The sequence below is a fragment of the Strongylocentrotus purpuratus genome, unplaced genomic scaffold, assembly GCF_000002235.5.
Source record: "Strongylocentrotus purpuratus isolate Spur 01 unplaced genomic scaffold, Spur_5.0 spur5_scaffold_14, whole genome shotgun sequence".
NCBI lineage: Eukaryota > Metazoa > Echinodermata > Echinoidea > Camarodonta > Strongylocentrotidae > Strongylocentrotus > Strongylocentrotus purpuratus.
Window position 1 is genome coordinate 532,079 of NW_022145599.1, and position 19,871 is coordinate 551,949.

Consider the following 19,871-nt stretch of genomic DNA (forward strand, 5'->3'; position numbering starts at 1 on the left):
CCTGCGTACGCGCCTGGGCTACATTATATCAAACTTTCGTCATTCTGTTTCTATTATGAATCTGCTTTCAAACAAAATTAATGAACTTATTAATGACCAAGATTAGATTGCCCCCTTTAATGGGAACACGTACTGGCCATATGCAGGCAAGAATTCTGGTAGTCGGGGATGTAACGGCAATCTAGGGACAGTTTTGTGCAGATTCTTGTAAAAGCGCCAATTTGGCCCTATAGCACCATATACCATACTTCGTTTTTTGACGCTCGCCAAGAAGGACATCCCGTGGGCCGCCATTTTGGTGAAATCCGAAATGGCCGCTAGATAAGCAGGAACTTAATTGTATTGATAAACAAAAAAGGGCTAGAATAATGAAATTGAAGTTCTACAAGTTTATGTTAAGAAGGGCGTCCTCTTTTGCTATTATTTTGGTAAATCCACTCTGGTCGCCATATTCATGATGAGCTCAAATCAAATCAATTGTTCTATGTTAAATGCTGATAACACAATTATTCTAGCAGAATCTCCTGAAGAGTTGCAAAAAGCCCTAAACGCATTGAAAGATTATTGTGATACTTAACATTTAACTGTTAATGCAAGCAAAACGAAAATTGTTGTTTTTTCACGTGGGAAAGTTAGAATAATTAAGAACTCGTTTATGATGGTGAGGTAAATGGATGTTTTTTATGACTTTGTATAATTATTTAGGAGTGCATGACGTCTAATAATAATGGTATTTTTAAAAAGAAATTGCTAAACACGTCACACAAGCTAGAAAGGCAATTTATAGTAAAGACAAAAAGGTTGAATTTATCTGTTGATAAATAATGTCATATATTTGATCACTTAGTTTTGCCAATTCTATTATAATATGATGAGGTCTGGGGCTATGATTTTGATTTGATTTGATTTGATTTATTGGTTTCTGCATCTTTTTTTTTTCATCATATATTTTCATGAACACAATATGGTTTGATACAATATTTTAAGTGTTTATAACTTTATACAGATAAGAAACGAAATTAAACAAATATATTGAATGCATACATTAGATGCAGGAGGGCTACAGAAATAAGCAAAGTAGCTTGACGTGCCCGCAGCCCTCAACTTAAATACAACAATAAACATATTATTAATAAAGAGTGTGACTAGCAGAGAAGAAAAGGAAAGGGGAGAGAAGAAGCGTTGGTTATAATACAATAAATCGCATACATTTGCTGAATATGAGTGTATAGATCAACTTAAAGTTTTCCAAAGATAAATTTCAAGAAACGATATTGTTTGTAAAAAAAATGCACACCTGACTGCATGGTTTGTGGTGAAACTGGGCGTGGTAAAATATTTGATAAAATTAAGTGTAGAATGATTGGATATTGGGTTAGATTAGTTAAAGGGAACAAATATATTCATTGATTCTTGCAAAGTGATGTACAAAGTCTAATTAATATCAAGTCACAATGGGCTGAGTTTCTTGCAGACAGTTTTGATCAGTATGCAGGACTTGGGAACGTATAGCGAGCTCAAGGAGAAGGATATAGTGCTGTCTGGATTATGAGTACTATGAAAACCAGGCTTTCTGACATGTCTATTCAGGAATGGAGCGCAGCTACCTGGTCAAGTCGTATTTGCACGAACTATAATAATAGGTTGGTTTTTGAAATGTAACTCCAGATATATCATGTCAGAAGGAAGCAATAACTTTAGGTAAATTTACAAGTAGAGCACATAGATTACCAGTTAATAACGGCAGATTTGATGCAAAATGTACTAGATAATTTGCAATGCCCCACTTTGTACATCAATAGATAGTGGTGATGAATTTCATTATATGTTTGTATGTCCATTCTTTCAAAATGAGAGGAAAATGTATATACCATATAACTTACGTGGTAGTAGCTTAATACCAGGTGCGTTGCACCTGGATAAGGTTTCTTGATACAGCTCATGCTTGCCAGCTAAAGAAATTAGCGAAATTTGTTAAAATAATTATGTCACATTTTCTAAAGACCCAAAGGTAGATGGTTCTGTAGATGATAGCTCACAAGTAAGCAATGTTGTTAGGCACACTCGTTTCGGTAGGCGGGTGAATTTCCCAGTTCACCTTGATTTGTAAATATATTTATTTGTTCATATTATCACATGTTTATCATTGTTCATATTATCACATGTTTATCATTGTTCATATTATCACATGTTAATCATTGTTCACATCATCACGTTTATTATTGTTCATATTATCACATGCTTATCTTTGTCATATTATCATGTTTATCATTGTTCATATAATAATAATAATAATAATAATAATAATAATATTCCGTGTTTATATGGCGCTCAATACATCACATGTTTATCATTGTTATATACTACTATTATATTGATACTATATTGTAAATATGTTTGTACTCCCATACCCCGAGAGGGGGTCAATAGAGTCAATAAAATCTTACAATCTTCAAAACGAAAAGGACTATAGAACAATTTAAGTTGTTATTAATATGCGAGTTTTAGGTAAAGAGAATTGTGATTCTGATACCATTTCATTGATTCGATGTCCGATGTCATTTTGGTAGAATCATACACGACTGTCATTTATGTATAGCTGTCATGTGTATCATACTTATTTAATTTGTATTACATCATTAAGTCGTTCTCTCTCATTTCTTTCCCTTTCTATGTTGCACTCTCTCTCTCTCTCTCTCTTCCTCTCTCTCTCACTCTCTCTCTCACTCTCTCCTCTCACGTTCTGTTCATTTTTTTTCCACGTTTGATTTATTCAACCGAATTCCACACTTATTCTTTTGAAAGTGAAGGTAATATTGTACATAAGATAATAAATATTAATTTTCATGTTTTGGTTGGTTCTTGAAATAACAAAGTATTGTAATGCACCATTGAAGTCGATCTTATGCATTTGAGGAAAAAAAAATCTTCAAATGTTTGCAAATAATAGGCTACTTCTGTGCTCTTATTTCTTTTCCAGTGTATGTTTCATATCATGACTGCCACCTTATTATGAAACACACTACAAAGGCATGATGATCTGATTTTAAATGACTCAAAATTGCAAATCGTTCTAGTAGAACAATAACATTCACGGTATCTATCTTGGTGAAACTGTTTTTAATTAAAAAAAAACTATACAGATGTGCCTAAATTAATTCTGTCATCATTTTTGTATACATTTTGTTTAGGTCATTCAAATATATTTATGTATGGAACATGTTTTTAGATTTCAAGCAACTAGCCAATTGTTTGGAACTGGATTTCCGCCCCCCCCCCCTCAAAAAAAAATCCCTTGACCCCTTTTCGACTGTTGAGAAAGCAATATTCTATTGATAATAAAATAAGGAAATTCATGTGCAAATAACATATCTCAGGCATGCACAGATGTGATAAAATTATGCGTTCTACTGATAAATCCACCAATCAATATTTTAACCATTATCAGTCAGCCCCAAATTCCAATGTTCTCTTTCTCACTTTTTTTCTACTTTTGAACAAATATGGCGAGATGAGGAAAAGGATTGTCATCAATACCTGTAGATACAATGAACACACAATTTGAACTAGAATTAATATCTCTTTCTTTAATATCACATCAGAAGCATCCCCACATATACATGCATAGTATAATAAATAGAAACCAAAATAATATCTAGAAACATCCTTACTACATATACATGCATAGTATAATAAATAGAACCAAAATAATATCTAGAAACATACTTTCTACATATACATGCATTGTATAATAAATAGAACCCCAAATAATATCTAGAAACATACTTTCTACATATACATGCATAGTATAATAAATAGAACCCCAAATAATATCTAGAAACATCCTTACTACATATACATGCATTGTATAATAAATAGAACCAAAATAATATCTAGAAACATACTTTCTACATATACATGCATAGTATAATAAATAGAAACAAAATAATATCTAGAAACATACTTTCTACATATACATGCATAGTATAATAAATAGAACCAAAATAATATCTAGAAACATACTTTCTACCTATACATGCATAGTATAATAAATAGAACCCCAAATAATATCTAGAAGCATCCTTACTACATATACATGCATAGTATAATAAATAGAACCCCAAATAATATCTAGAAGCATCCTTACTACATATACATGCATAGTATAATAAATAGAACCAAAATAATATCTAAAAAACATCCTTACCGCATATACATGCATAGTATAATAAATAGAACCAAAATAATATCTATGTGCATCATACAGTATTGCACAAGCTGTCCTTACTGATAGTATTCATGACTTTTTAATGTATTTGAACACGTGTTGGATATAAGTCACATTCAAGTACACATGTATCAACCTTCAAAGGTGTCGTGGTCTAGTAAACAGACTCGGAGTAAGGATCACATGCTTCACAGTTTAACACCTACGGCAGCAATAACATCCTTTGGCAAGACATTAAAGGTACTATGTCCCATTTGCAGGCCCAAAAATTGAAAAGGTTCAATTTACAATGGCATTTGAAAGATAACACTAATTTAGAACTTCCCTTAAAAAAATGGGGGCTTTGAAAATGTCTTTAAGTGGGAAAATAACGACTATTAGTTGTCGAATCGACTTAAGAGCTATAGAGCCAGTAAGTAATAGTTTGATTTTCAGACCATTGTACCGAATGGTTGTACGTTCTATGCTACGCATAGATTCAATCAGTTTAATTTTGGCCATTACAAGAAGTGGGTTATTGATGTAGACAAATGCTCATGTACACTTTTTGCAGCTCATTTCATGTATGTTATTACCAAAAAAGAAAAAAAAGCCAGTCAGTCACTCAAAAGTGTCTGACAGTGAAGTCTAGCAAGTAAACAGGTTTCCTTGCATAATTTGAAAATTAGGACACTGCTAACGTTTAAATTTCATAGATAGGACATACATGACATATTAATTTCCTGCAAAGTTCTACAGAATTTGATGTTGGCTGCAAAAGGGACATATTATCTTTAATCTAAATTTGTCACTCTCTACCCAGGTAATGTAAATGGTTAATTAAGGGTAATCAGAGTACAGTTAGCACTGAGCTGAGAAACGTTGGTATTAAGCGCTATATTATACAAATATACACTGTCTTGAGAGGTTCTGGTTAAAACTATGCGCAAGAGGTGACTCCAATAGTACTATTTGCTGAGGGGCGCAGCCCCGAAGCAAATGGTACTTTTGGAGTCATTGAGGCCCATAGTTTTAACCAGTACCTCGAATAGAAGACATGGTATATTTGTTTTATATCCTGCATTAAAATAAAAAAATAAAAATTAAAAAAAAAACCCAAAAACAAAACATTAGAACAAAAAAAATGTCAATTTTTATCTATAAAGATTCAAAATATTTTGTTTTCATTAAATTAAGATTTAAAGGAAAACAAAATTCAATTAAAAAAAAAGCCAAGGAGGGGTATAAATACAGCGAGGGGAAAGAAAAAAGGTGAGGAGAAATAGAGACGAGAGTAAGAAAGAGAGGCAGGGAGAGAGAGAGGGAGAAAGAGAAGAGAGAACAGTTGATGGATCCAATATTCATAAGTATACATGAGCATCACTGCTATAAACAATGCAATGAAAATAAACAGGACCAATAATAAGAGAATCATGAATGTTTGAAATATGATATCACCTAATCTATGCGAATCTCAAATTCAGGGGCGGATCTAGCTGTTTGCCAAGGGGGAGGGGGGTGACCACGTTTTTTTCAAAAAATCGTGCCGTTTTACTGTTTTACTTTTTGTTCTTTTTCACTTAATCCGCCGAAACACCCCCCTCCCCCCTGGATCTGCCCCTGAAATTAACAATATTATTTGGTCAGTAGATCATATCCTTTTCATGATTAATTCCCGTTTGTCGTGTACAAAAATACCATTAACTTCCATGTTTCTTGTAAGTGTCTCCTCCTTTCGGGCATCAAAATATATTAGGGGAAGCGTATTATAATAAGTCCTCTAGAAAGGAAAAAACTCCCAATTAAGTCATACTTTTGAAAAACAAAATTACGTTTTAGTAATTTGTGAGTTGAAAAACAATTGGGAAGTAGTCCGACACGATTAATAACGGTAAAACGGACTCATTCAATTTAAAGTCTCCATTCGTTAAGTGATTGTAACTTTCAAAAAATCATATTCTTTTAGAGAAGTTGTTAAGTAAGGATCTTCCTTTAATCATTTTCTGTTTTCCTTTACCTTATATCAAAGTAACTTCCTTCCATTTTGTATTAGTCTCATTTTGATCAAGCTTTTCATTGACATGCAACCAATCATTTTTTTGACACTTTTACCAGTATCATAATATTTATTCTTTCATTTGTTTCAGTCTCATTCTGGCTCCCCAATTTTCACAATTATATACGAGCAGTTAACATTCAATCAGCTTTCTTCAATCGTTACACACTCTCATCTTCAAAAGAGTCTTCACGACTCTTTTCGGCCACCCGCAGCTCCTCTCTGTGCCCTCATTGGTAGAAGCACTAAGAATACCATTAATGTTCCCGAGGCATCGATATTGTGCAGTATTGTACCACCATCCACCACCACAAATAACGGGGCAACTGATTTCACCCGACAGCAACGATGAATCTGATGAGTTTATCATATACGTTCCTAGGGTAGCGAAAGGGTATATACCAGGTGCCCGTAGATGAAACCTCCACGTACTATTAAAGTGGATGCCCTCGTAATTGAAATGCCAGAAACTTCCTGTAAAACTATAAACCGAGAAAGGGCGGGAAAATAAAAGAGAATCACAGATACATAAATATATATATACATGTATATAGGCCTATGTAACATATATTACGTATTAAGCTTTGTGCACCATTACGTAGTCAACGGATTTCTTTTTCTTTCTTCATTGTGTGTTGAGACTCTCCTCCATCGTAGAAGAGTATCTTTTTGTGAATGTATATACTGTACATGTATTTATTTTTATATATTTGTGTATTCTGTCTTAGTGCTATGGTATTAAGGAACAGGAGAGGGCATGGATTTCAAATTAAAAACAAATATTTAAAACAAATATTTAAATAAATGTTTACAAAAAGTAAGATGAAGGTTAAAACAGAAGAGGAGAAAAAGCAGAAAATGCTAATGAAGAAGAGTTTCTTTCTTTAAAATTGAGATCGCATTCAGTTGGTATAGTAATTGCTTTGGGGGTTGGGACAGATATGAGGTATCATCATCGGATAAATATTGTGGAGATGAGTCAGGACCAATATTGACTTTTCACTTTCGCCTATAAGTAGTGGTTTGTTACTATATCATGATTGCCAAAGAATGAACTATGGATCCTATACATACAAAACAAAGGCTGAATAGTTCAACTCGCATGATGATATTACTTTGAATGATCTAACGATAACACTTGGCCTGTACAATAACTATAAAATAGTCATGTTCGCAAGATGTGTTTCAATTGCAACATTTCATGCAGTCCATGCCCATGGTCGGATAGGTTCTCATACAATCGACAAACCGTCGCTATATACATAGGGAATAGCGGAAAGATAATATTGGCCCTGGGACCCGTTTCACAAAGCCTTTTTTCAATGACAAATGACAAAAATCAGTGACAAATCTGTCGATAACCAATCAGAAGCAATGATTTCAGTAGCTTTTAACAAAAACTGTCATTTGTCACTGATGACAAGTTTTGTGAAACGGCCCCCAGATTGAGCAGCAGTATACCAATCAGCGATGTATCAAAGTATGGGTATGTATACGTACTCTGCATATATCCGTGCTTGAAAAGTGGCGCCAATAACTTCACCGTCCTCGAATGTAACCATAATTTTCCAGCTTCGCGTCTTATTCCCATTCTGTGTGAACCGTAAGATCTTCTGTAGTCCCAACCAATGATCTCCATGTAGGTCTCCAAATCCATTGAGGTAATCAATCCAAGAACGATTGAAATCAACCGAGAGGTGTGTCCTCCGCTGTGAAATGATAGCATTGCTCATGATTCGAGACTCAATTCGAATATTGGTTTTCCATTTAACATTTTTTTTCATTCAATTTCATCCCGAAACTTTCCAATTCTGCACATGTCCGTTTTGTTGTCAATCTCGTCTTTGGCCATTCATTTTCGAACTTTGTCCAATCAATTTCATAATTTGCATCGAATTTCCTCAAAGTCTAATTAAATTCGTCACTCGTTCGCTATAAGGTCTTGTCTAGTATACAGTGCGTCCCAGAAAAAAACGAAACCGAGAACTATCGATGTTTTATCATACCTTAATCACATTTATAATTGATAAATGACACATATTTGGAAAGCTTAGATCCTCCACTTTTATTTGATGTAACTCATATAATATATATTTCACGCATGAGTGATTAAAATGAATTTGAAGAGAAGAAAGCAAAAAGTCATTTGGCGGACGGTATCTGAATTATAAATGAGACTAAGTTATGATAAAACATCGAAAATTCTCGGTTTCCTTTTTCCTGGGATGCACTGTACAACGAATTTGAATGAAACTCTCTTGAAATTGATTGCACAAAGACGAATTTCATAATTGCATTCTACAGCGCCAGGTGAGACGAATGTGAATGAAATCTAACATAAATGAACGGACAAGGCTCTTGTTGAAATTTATTTACCATTAACTAACTTTAATGGGAAAAGACTAATTAATCAACTATGAAATGTGTATGTACGATCCCGGATTCCTATAGGACGGAACTGAAGTGTACAAAGATGAATTTGATTGAGAGGGAAAAAAGTGTTGAAATGGATGGGAAATTCCAAGTAGCTAATGTTTATCCTCAGCATAATGTTTAAATTCAGATTATATCATTATTTTAGTTTAATTCATAACAATCCGAACCATTATAAACAAACATCTTTATTGTTGGATTTAATTCCACTTATGCAGGATGTGGAAAAAATGAACGAATGTTGAAAATTTGAAAAGACACCGCATAAATCCCGGGGACTATGCCTCCATTTGGCCTTTAAAATAAATCAACTCAATTGCCATTTAGGTAAACACAGGAAAACAAACATTTAAAAATTTGATTAATATACTCCTCCTAGCATATACTTGAAATTATGAAAATGCGATTTACAATATCATTTTTACTTTTGGTAAGTATTATATATATATATATATATATATATATACATACATATATGTATATATATATATGAAAGCTCAAAACGTTGAAAAGGGACCGACTGTATAGTAGGAGTGGAGTCCCGAAATGCGAACGTCATGTTCGTTTCGCATCGTCCAAGTTACTGGCTCAACACATTGCATATAACAGAGCCTGAGATTTACCACGAAATCATTCAAGCAAATGTGTGGAGCAGGGCAAATTATGTGTGGTAATGATCACCACATTCACAATTATTGTTTAAAGGCATTGTGTCCCTTTTGCGGGCCAAACAGATGAAAAGATTAATTTCCGCCGGTATTTGAAAGATAATACTATTTTTGAACTTCCCTCATAACGAAAGGGCTTGAAAATGTCTTTTTGTGTGAAAATAACGATTGTAAGTTGTCGAGTCGACTTGGGGGATTGCAATCCTTTTAGTAAATAGTCTGATTTTCAGACTTTGAACCGAATGGTGTACGTTTTGTGCTGCGCAAAGATTCAATCACTTTTGGCCATTACAAGAAGTGGGTTATTGGTACTGTACAGATCATTTTATGTATGTTATTACCGAAGAAAAAATGAAGTCAGTCAGTCACTGATGGTGTCTGACAGTGAAGTCTAAAGTTAGTTGATGGGTTTCCTTGCATAATTTGACTACTAAGACACTGCTAACGTTTAAATTTCACAGATAGGACATACGTGACATATGCATAATTCCTGCAAAGTTCTACAGCATTTGATGTTGGCTGCAAACGGGACATGATAGTACCTTTAAAAAATTGTTTGGTACCAGGGGTACCAGCAACCTAGACAACTTGGCCAGTATGACGTCACACTTCAGTACTCTATATTTAGGCAAGCTCCAGGGTATACTAGGCAGTTCGGCATCTTACCAGATGGTAAAAGTGTGTTTTTTTTTGACAGGCCTGCCTATTTTTAATGTAAACGGATAAAAGAGTATTCGGTTATTATACCTGAATAATGACATAGTCATCTTTTTCGCAATAGACGTAGAATGGTTTGCCTCCCACTCCAGGGTTGAGAGGACTCACGTGGTTTGTCTCATTGTAATCTTCACAACTCGTTTTGTTCGTCGGCGCTGTGGATTTAATCAATGGCATGCCGAAAATTATTAGTCATTCAAAGGAAAACCTCGCCTTTAAAGCCCCTCTAAAGTAATCCGGGAAGCCCCAAATTTACCAAAAATTTGATGGCAAAATTTTGCTTAAATTGTATCATAATGTGAAAGAGGATGTTTTTAATCTAAAGGCACATTTCAGGTAGGATTTTCAATAAAATGTGTTTGAAGACAAATATTGATGAAAGAATACAACATTTAGGTATTCTGCATACAAGAGAAAACCAAATTACGTTATGTTATGTTATGTTACGTTATGTTATGTTATGTTATGTTATGTTTTTTAAAGGCATACAATGAAATGCGTTAAGTGTAAATGTGTATAATTATGTTAGTGTATGTCTCAGAGAGTCAGACTTAGTGTTCTTATTGGGTTCTTATTGGGTTCATAGATAATTAGGCTCTGGGCTTGGTCGCATGGGCTAGGGTTAGGGTTGGTGTGGTTTGGGGTTAAAATTAGGAATTCTGTTAATTAGTATAGGACACTGACCACGAAGAAATCGGCGGAGTGATGTCTCATTGAACTGCATCACGAATTCATAGATGTATTGAGAGACGAAGTAAGATATGAACATGCACATGATGAATCATATTATGCATATACGTTATTTTTCAGTGGTTCAGTTTGTCGATCATCGAAATTGAAAAATTATTATATTCATTTCATATACGGTACATGATATTTTATTACCCATGCTCTAATCATTTCAAATTCATTTTATTAATATATTTCGACATTATAAAGGTTTAAAAACACCTTTCTTAATCATGAGATAGCAGTTAAGGTCTCTTCAGATATACAAAGGGAAACCTCCGCAACCCTATCCTCTGCAAGTTTTTTTAATCTTTGCGATTAATGCCTGACAAACTAAATAAATTAACTAAATTTGACGCCTGAATATGCAAGAATATCTGAACACTAATAAACCGCGGGACGGGGAGGGGGGGGGGGGTGCGGGGGTTCGCTGATTCATATTTTATTTGTTATGTTTGTGCACTTTCAAGAGATTTTCTCATTCCGTGTGAGCAAGAAAGTTTTTTTTTATAAAAATACTTTGATAGACCTACCTGGTAACGTACAAACGTATGATACACTCGGCAACCGTAGAGGTCGAAGGTCAAAGGTTGTTGGTACAAGGTTGATGACCTCCTTCATAGGGCCTGTGATGTAACTACAGGATAGCTTGCCGATTGACCCCCTGATGACAACTCTTCCGCCTGAGTATTGGCACAATGCAATTAAAGAGTAGAATACAGACATTAATCGGTTAGGATATTAAGTTCGTCAAGTTCTCGTTTTCATTTCTTCCAAACTCAGCCGACAGATTGCCTATACATTTCGTGAAAACATGCAATTAGGATACCTCTTTAGTTAGAACCCGCGTTATTAGTCAGACATATATAACTTAAAGTGGCATGTTCCCCGTATTCCAGAGGGCGTTCAAAATACGTACCCGCTGGCGGATGGTGCTAGCTGCCTATTGACACCAACAGAATACGGCTCTTACGCAGATGGCATGTTCCGAATGCCCGCACAATGCCGATTATCGCATACATGTGCCGAAGTAATACAAATCGCAGTTCGATTCTAAGATTCGGCTGCTGTTTCCGCCCGTTGGTGACGTCAGGATCGGCAGCGATCAGCTGGCTTGACGAAGGCAGGCCAGGCCGCGCGTACTTTGATTGACAGCTGTATGCAAATTACAAGTCGATCTTCGGAACCAGGATGGCGATGACTAGAGCAGCGATAACTACAATGGCGGGAACGTGCCTCTTTAAACCGAGTATACACGTTAATACTCGGAAAACATTGAATAACGCGCAGTGAATATAGCGCCTTCCACGGATATTAAGTTCTCCAAGTAAGTTCTCGTTTTCATTTCTTCCAAACTCAGCCGACAGATTGCCTATACATTTCGTGAAAACATGCAATTAGGATACCTCATTAGTTAGAACCCGCGTTATCAGTCAGACATATATAACTCAAACCGAGTATAGACGTTAATACTCGGAAAACATCGAATAACGCGCAGTGAATATATATAGCGCCTTCCACGCTAAATGAGTGTTGAAAAAAGGAATAGGGAAATCTTTTGAATTCAACCGAGTTTCGATATAGAGTTTTTGTTGTAAAATCAATGCTGTTCTAATATATCTTCAAAATCCATCCAGAAGTCACGTAAACGACCTTCCGAAAGACAAACATGAAAATTAAAAACCCTGGACAATATTATTATTATAACCCCTGGAAGAAAAAAAAATTAAATAGAAATACAATTTACAACAAGTTTTGATCTTTCGACCTTATCTTATTTTCATAGTTTACTACACCTATTTCAGATTTATTTGTTTTCCGAGTGCATTGCCGAAATGCTAATATATATGATGTGTGGGGAACAAATAAGATGCATATTTTTCAAAAGAGAAACATAGCCTATATTGTTTTCTTAATTTCCAAAATATTTCATTCATATATCTCTATTGATTACCTGAAAATTGGATGCTTGAACAGACAAGGACGAAAATAATCTGCAAGAAAAGTTTATTGGAAGAAAAACGGTAATTCTTTATATCAAGCTTCACCAACGAAAATATCAACACAAATATAGCCTATTGGCTATGCAATACCGCCAATACGGGATTGAATTTATCTCCCAATAAAATAAAATGAAAGTCTATCGACTCCTCAAGCCTCGCCAGCTACCCACAGCCTTTGTATTTGGACCAAGAATGGTATACATGAACTTATTCAAAGATTGATAACTTTGATAACTTTTAGAAGCATCTACTAAAATAACTATATAGTTCGATCCGAGTACATCATTGAACAGCGGCGTATCCAGCACATGGTGGAGCTGGCAAAAAACACACCTCTGGTTTGAAGTATGTAAAATTTGCAATGGTCTACGTCACACGGGGCTGCCAACAGACGCTCCCTTGCCTGTTGCTGATGTTGCCCTCATGCCTTTATCAATGTCTTGATAGGGCCTACGCCATTATTATTAAAAACAATCCTTACCCAAGAGAATGCCATTTCCAGAACTTCCTCTCTTAATTGACTTCTAAATTCGCCCAAGTAGTAGCAAAGTCAGTTACAGATCATGAGCAAAGATTTATTAGGCTTCACTCGCAATATTTCGAACAAGAATGAATGAAGAGGTCTTGTCGCATGGGTTTATATACAGGAATCCGATATCGCGCGCCCCAAGCTCCATCTCCAACGGCAGCTAGCAGCGCTATGTATATCCACCATTACGGGGAGGGGGGGGGGGGGGGGGCTTCCGTTCGCTGCAGTGTACATTCGATTCGCTCGTTTATTTTAGCTTCTAATTTTACATCTCATATGGATAAAATAAAGCGCTTGGGCACCAAGATATATCGTTATTTGAAAGGAAATCTAGCTGATGGGCTTCACTTCCCCCCACCCACTCTCTCTCTCTCTCTCTTTCTCACTCCCTCACTACCTCCCTCCCTCCCTATATACCTCCCATCCTCCCTTTCTCTTTCATACACACACCCCATGCTTATGTCAGCTATGTATGAATGCATGCATTCCATTTCCTATTGATGTATTTTGATTTTTTTAAAATGACATATTAGTATTTCATATTGTTCCCTTTTGAATAAGAATATAACGTAATGACCAATGTCTAATTCAATTGGAAATGAAAGAGGGAATTTCCAGCATCAAAAGATTTAAATTCATATAGTCGGAGCATATAGGGCTGTGCACGTGCTCCTAAATTTAAAGGTACTATGTCCCATTTGCAGGCCAAAATGAATGAAAAGGTTAAATTCCAACGGCATTTGAAAGTAAATACTAAATTAGATCTTCCCTAAAAAAAAAAAAAGGGGGGGGGGGGGGGGGGCTTGAAAATGTCTTTAAGTGTGAACATAACGAATATAAGTTGTCGAATTGACTTAAGAGCTATAGAACCAGTAAGTAATAGTCTGATTTTCATACCATTGTACCGAATGGTCGTACGTTTTATGCTGCGCAAAGATTAAATCAGTTTAATTTTGCCCATTACAAGAAGTGGAATATTGATGTAGACAAATGCTCATGTACCCTTTACAGCTCATTTTACAAAAGAAGAAAAAATGTCAGTTTATCACTCAATAGTGTCTGACAGTGAAGTCTAGCAATTTAACGGTTTCCTCCATAATCTGAATATTAGGAAACTACTAACGTTTAAATTTCACAGATACGACATACATGACATATTCATAACTCCTGCAAAGTTCTACATAATTTGATGTTGGCTGCAAAAGGGACATAGTATCTTTAAGGGATAAAACGAAATGACACAATATTTTGGTTGAATAAGGCCAATATTGAGGTCAATATTTTCATCTAATGAAAATCCCCCCATTAATGTTAAAAGCTAAGATACAATTTCTTTGTTCCCCTTTTTAAAAGCTTACCACTCGTCAAAAATCAATCCCCATTATTAAATATAGGAAGCGTAGTCATAACCATATAGGCATACAATTTCAATTACAGTAATGATTTTTGAGTGTACCTTAATTTAATAAATTTTAATTTTAATTCAAATAAACTCAATACTCTCTCATTGATTATAAATCGGGGATGGAAGAAACTATCCAGCCGATGTTCATTAATTAAAAACATAACTAGTTGAATGCAGGGAAAGTCTGATTAATTCAATGCATGGGTAGAGTGTCAACATTTCATCCTTACAAGTCACAACTTGAGTTCCATGTTTTTCCTCAGTTTTTAAAGAAATGTCATTGTAAAAGCCTATAGTAAAGGGTGCTGCATGGAACGGGTATATGAAAGAGAGAGGGAGAGAGAGAGAGAGAGTGTGTGTGTGTAATTAGGTTTTTACAGACGTGTATCCATCAGATATGATTATTTACGTCTGGGGACCGACCTTTAACGTCACCATCCCAAAGACGTGACTCAGTTTTGAACCTACGTCCTCAGCTGAATCAGTTTGTAACTTCCATTGTTAGCTGGATTACAGGCGCACGCCGAAGATTTCCCGTCCTCTATTCCAGGAAAATCGTGATTGAACAAATAGTTCTTGCATTAGAAGATGTATATAAGGCCTAAACAAAAAGATGTGGTATTGCCCTTTCCGTAATAAAACATGGGTCGGTCGGTCGGAAAACTTTTTTTTTAACTTAAAAAAAAAAATCCCTCTTTGAGCTAATATTTCTCAGCTTTTAATGCTTTAATACAAGAAAATGGTAGTTGCAATTAATGTACATAGATGAAGCCCATAGAGATATAACTGTTAGTAGCATATATCTCTATGATGAAGCCTTATCTTTACTTTACACCTTTTATTTCGTTTTTCTTTCATTCTTTCTGTTTTTTCCCGTTATTATTCTTTTCGTTTCCCTTTTACTTCATTTTTAGTACGCCATGTAGCCATAGTATACTACACGGTCTATGCGCTTGTGTTTTTTTGTCTAATTTGCTTTTTTTTTTAAATAAATTGAATAGACTTGGAGCTTTTTATTCTTTGCTCACCATTTAAAAAAAATTAGTTATTTGGGCAGGAGAAAAACACATTTTAAGCGGAAAATTTTGAGGAAATCGCATTAAAGCGGGAGAGTTGGAGTCTCTGGTCGACTGATCCCCCATCCCCCCCCCCTTTTCATCATGATATTTTTATTTTCATAAGTAGGTTTACACCCCGCGCTCCATAACGGACTATTCCATGTTGACCATTCTGCTTATCCAGGCTATCGTGTTCAATACAGGGACAATCGTTATAAAAGCAATACCGAAATAACATCTGCAGATATTTAATCCAGATATAACAATGTTGTCCATAATTATCATTATTGACATCGCTTGAAATTTAGAGAGAGAAAATACAATAGATAAAGACAATTTAGATGATTAGAAATATGGATGGCGGACAATAATGAATTACTATACAACGGGAGAACTGGACCGTGCGTTGTAAAATGTTTTTATTTTTGTTGTTTTCATGGACTATTTAACGATGATAAGTAATTACTTTCGAATCTTTACCAACAAAGCTATTCAGTATCAATTCAATCAAGTCAATCAATAATTTCAACAGACAAGTATCACTTTATCAATTATCTGTGTATAGGGTTGTTCACTTCTACTTCAATTATTTTACAACTAGAAATAAAGGGACCAGAGTAAATACTAGTGCTTGCATGATGACGAGCTTGAAGTTGAAGATGGCGCCCTGCAAAGGACAATATCGGGGATAATATGCAATTTTTAAGAACTAAAAAAATATATAACGCAATGCTCTTTACTTTCATGTTTTAGTCATACGATGAACTTATTTGGTGAGTCTTTTCTAGATAAGTCGCACATTGCAGCACCGCGTCAAGAGTTTTCGTCTCTGTCGGTATAAATCAAAGGTTGTGTTGGGTAGTATCCTCTGCATTTCAGGCATGCTCGGGTAAGCAATCAGTCATACCGATCGACCGATAATACAAACATTCGTGTGGGTATCGGTTTAATTTCAGTTTTATGACGGTCTGCTAATGATATTGTCAGCATTTTATACCTCAGTCACACGAACAAGCATACCACGAATCCTATCATGATTGTGTATAAACACGGTTAAATAGATTTATATAGATATGAATATCTAGATATGCATGTATACATACATAAATACCTACATACATAGTAGTAGCTGTCTGTCGCGAAGCGACAATGACCGCCTTCATTTTCACTTTACAGCTGTTCTCCATACAGCTCGCTGGCCTGCAGCAGTTGTCCAAGTCTTGGTTTCAATTTGCCTCCGCTTAAGGTTCCTCTTGATCGTGTCCTTGTAGCGAAGCCGTGGACGACCAATCCCTCTTTCGCCAGCGGGTAGTTGCGAGAATAGTACTTGCTTTGGTAACCTCTCAGAGGGCATCCTGATGACATGGCCTGTCCATCGTAGGTTCTTCCTGATGAGCAGGTCCTCCATAGAAGGAAGGTTTGCTCGCTCTAGTACCTCTTTGTTGGTCACCTTGTCCTTCCAACTGATTCTCATGATTGCTCGAAGGTGTCTCATCATGAACGCGTGAAGTTTCTTTACTTGACTTTTGTAGAGAGTCCAGCTTTCCGCACCGTATAAGAGAGTGGATAGGACGATAGCCCTGTAGATTTTGCACTTCACTCTTGTTGAGACATGATGGTTGTTCCATAGCCTGGTTCGCAGTCTTCCAAAGGCACTGCTGGCCTTTGACATTCTTTTCACCAGCTCAGAGTCGATGCGTCCGTCTTTGGATATAGTGCTGCCGAGATAAGTGAAGTCATCTACCTGGTTTAGGGCTGTCCCATCCACTAGGATCTCCTCCTCCTCTCGGTGGTCTGTACCTGGTTGGAATAGTACTTCAGTCTTTTTGATGTTTATTTGTAGACCGAACTTCTTTGATGCTGATGAAAATACATCTATAACATGTTGCATCTGCTCTGGTGTATGAGAAACAAGAGCACTGTCATCTGCAAAGAGGAGTTCCCTCACGAGAATCTGTGTAGACTTCGTCTTAGCTTTGAAGTGTGCGACATTGAATAGGTCGGCGTCTTGACGTGATTGTATGTAAACGCCTTCCTCAAAGTCCGCAAAGGCCTCCTCCAGCATCGCCGAGAGAAAGATGGAGAACAGCGTAGGGGCCAACACACATCCTTGTTTTACACCGTTACTTACAGGGAAGCTATGGGATGTTTCGCCTGCTTCCTTGACTTTAGCCATCATACCCGTATGTAAGGACTCTACCATTCCGGTGAACTTCTCGGGACATCCGTACTTTCGTAGTAGTTCCCAAAGACCTGTCCTACCAACAGTGTCAAAGGCTTTCGTGAAATCGACAAAAACCACATAGAGGGATCGGTTGTGCTCAATGCACTTCTCCTGTAGTTGTCTGAGGCAGAAGATCATATCTACTGTGCTGCGGTTGTTCCTAAATCCGCATTGCGTCTCCGGCAATATATCTGGTGCTATGTGGGCATTCAATCTGTTCAGAAGGATCCTGGCAAAAACTTTCCCTGCTATTGACAATAGCGATATTCCTCTGTAGTTTCCACATTGAGTTTTATCTCCTTTTTTGAAGATGGCGACAATATTAGCATCCTTCCATTCCTGAGGTACGGAGCCTTCTGCCCATGCTTGTTGTATCAGCATTAGTAAACTGTTGGTTAGTGTGGCTCCTCCGTGCTTCCATATCTCGCTTGGTATCCCATCCACTCCGGGTGCCTTGCCATCACCCAAGGAGGCAATTGCCAGGTTTAGCTCTTTTCGTGTTGGAATATCATCGAGTGCAGTAACTACAGGTCGCTGGTTGATCCTATCACGCGCTGCAGGCTCGATATCTCCTGGCTGGTTGAGTAGTGTCTCAAAGTGCTGCGACCATCGTTCAAGCACCCTTTTGTTGTCTGAAAAGGTTGTGTTACCGTCCAGGGACTTGAGATGAACTGTACTCCTAGTCTGGGGGCCCCAGACTTCTTTCAGTCCAGTGTAGAAGGACTTCATGTCATTATTGTCTGCGGAGCGCTGCAGGTCCTCTGCCTTTTTCTCCCACCAGGTGGTTTTCATTTTCCGTGTGTACCTCTGCAAGTGTCTGCAGGCTTCCTTGTACGCGGTGGTGGTTGACCTGGTGCTTCTAGTCTGTAATACACGTTGGTGTGTTTCATTCCTTTTCTTCATGAGTATCAGAAGCTCGGAGTCTTCTGGGTCAAACCAGTCCTGGTGTTTTCGCTCTGGTTTACCGAGGGTGTTGCTCGCTGTGTCATATACTACTTTGCTGAGTGATGCCCAGGTCTGATCAACTGTCATTCCCTCTTGCACTCCCCAAGTCGCCAGAGCTTTCTCCATATCTTGCTCTAGCTTTAGCCGTTGTGTGTTGACGTGTAGCCGGTCTGTGTTCAGCTTTGCAAGTTTAGTAGCTCCTTGCTTCCTACGCTTTGAACGTAAAGCAAATGCAATCTTTGATCTTAGTAGCTGGTGATCGGTCAAGCAGTTAGCTCCACGCATAGTTCTTGTGCTGTGAACATCCATTCTGTCTCGTTGTCTTGTTATGATGTAATCAATCAGGTGCCAATGCTTAGAGCGAGGGTGCATCCAGGTGGTTTTGTGTTCTTCCCTCTGCTTGAACACGGTGTTTGTCAGTAGGAGTTCGAACTCAGAGCACAGCGCTAGAAGTAGCTCACCATTGGTGTTGCATTTACCGATTCCGTGCCTGCCTAGCACCGACTGCCATTTCTCATAGTCTCGTCCTACCCGGGCATTGAAGTCTCCCATCAATATCAGCTTGTCAGTCCGGGGGGTGTCCCGCAACGTTCGTCTAAGCTGATTGTAGAAGTTCTCCTTTGTTTCATCCGGACTCGTCATGGTTGGTGCGTATACACTGATGAGAGTAGCATTTCCCTTCTTCATCAGTGGTACTGTCATTGTCATAATTCTATCATTCACCGCTTTAGGCATTTCTGTGAGCTTCGCTAAGATCTCTTTTCTGATGGCGAATCCCACTCCAGCCTCTCGTCGTACCCCGTCCGGCTTGCCGCTCCAGAAGAATGTGTAGCCCATGTCATCGAGCCTACCTGACTCGGAGAAACGTGTTTCACTCAAAGCAGCAATGTCAATTTT

The 19,871-nt window shown here is 37.1% G+C and overlaps 1 protein-coding gene across 1 annotated transcript; it reads right to left on the reverse strand.

Moving 5' to 3' along the window:
• Positions 1-5,759: 5,759 nt before the first annotated feature.
• Positions 5,760-11,727, reverse strand: LOC105438736 (angiopoietin-related protein 2-like). Its single transcript, XM_030983908.1, has 4 exons — positions 11,344-11,727; positions 10,112-10,236; positions 7,764-7,972; positions 5,760-6,745 (listed from the first exon to the last, which is right to left on the reverse strand). The coding sequence occupies exons 1-4, from the start codon at positions 11,534-11,536 to the stop codon at positions 6,418-6,420; spliced, it is 855 nt and encodes a 284-aa protein (XP_030839768.1). The 5' UTR covers positions 11,537-11,727; the 3' UTR covers positions 5,760-6,417.
• Positions 11,728-19,871: the final 8,144 nt, after the last annotated feature.

Coding starts and splice junctions, on each gene's coding strand:
- LOC105438736 (XM_030983908.1), bottom strand. CDS start 11,536: ATGTCTGTATTCTACTCTTTAATTGCATTGTGCCAATACTCAGGCGGA. Junction 10,237..11,343: donor ATACGTTTGTACGTTACCAG/GTAGGTCTATCA, acceptor TTAAATCCACAG/CGCCGACGAACAAAACGAGT. Junction 6,746..7,763: donor CAAGCACGGATATATGCAGA/GTACGTATACAT, acceptor CTCGGTTTATAG/TTTTACAGGAAGTTTCTGGC.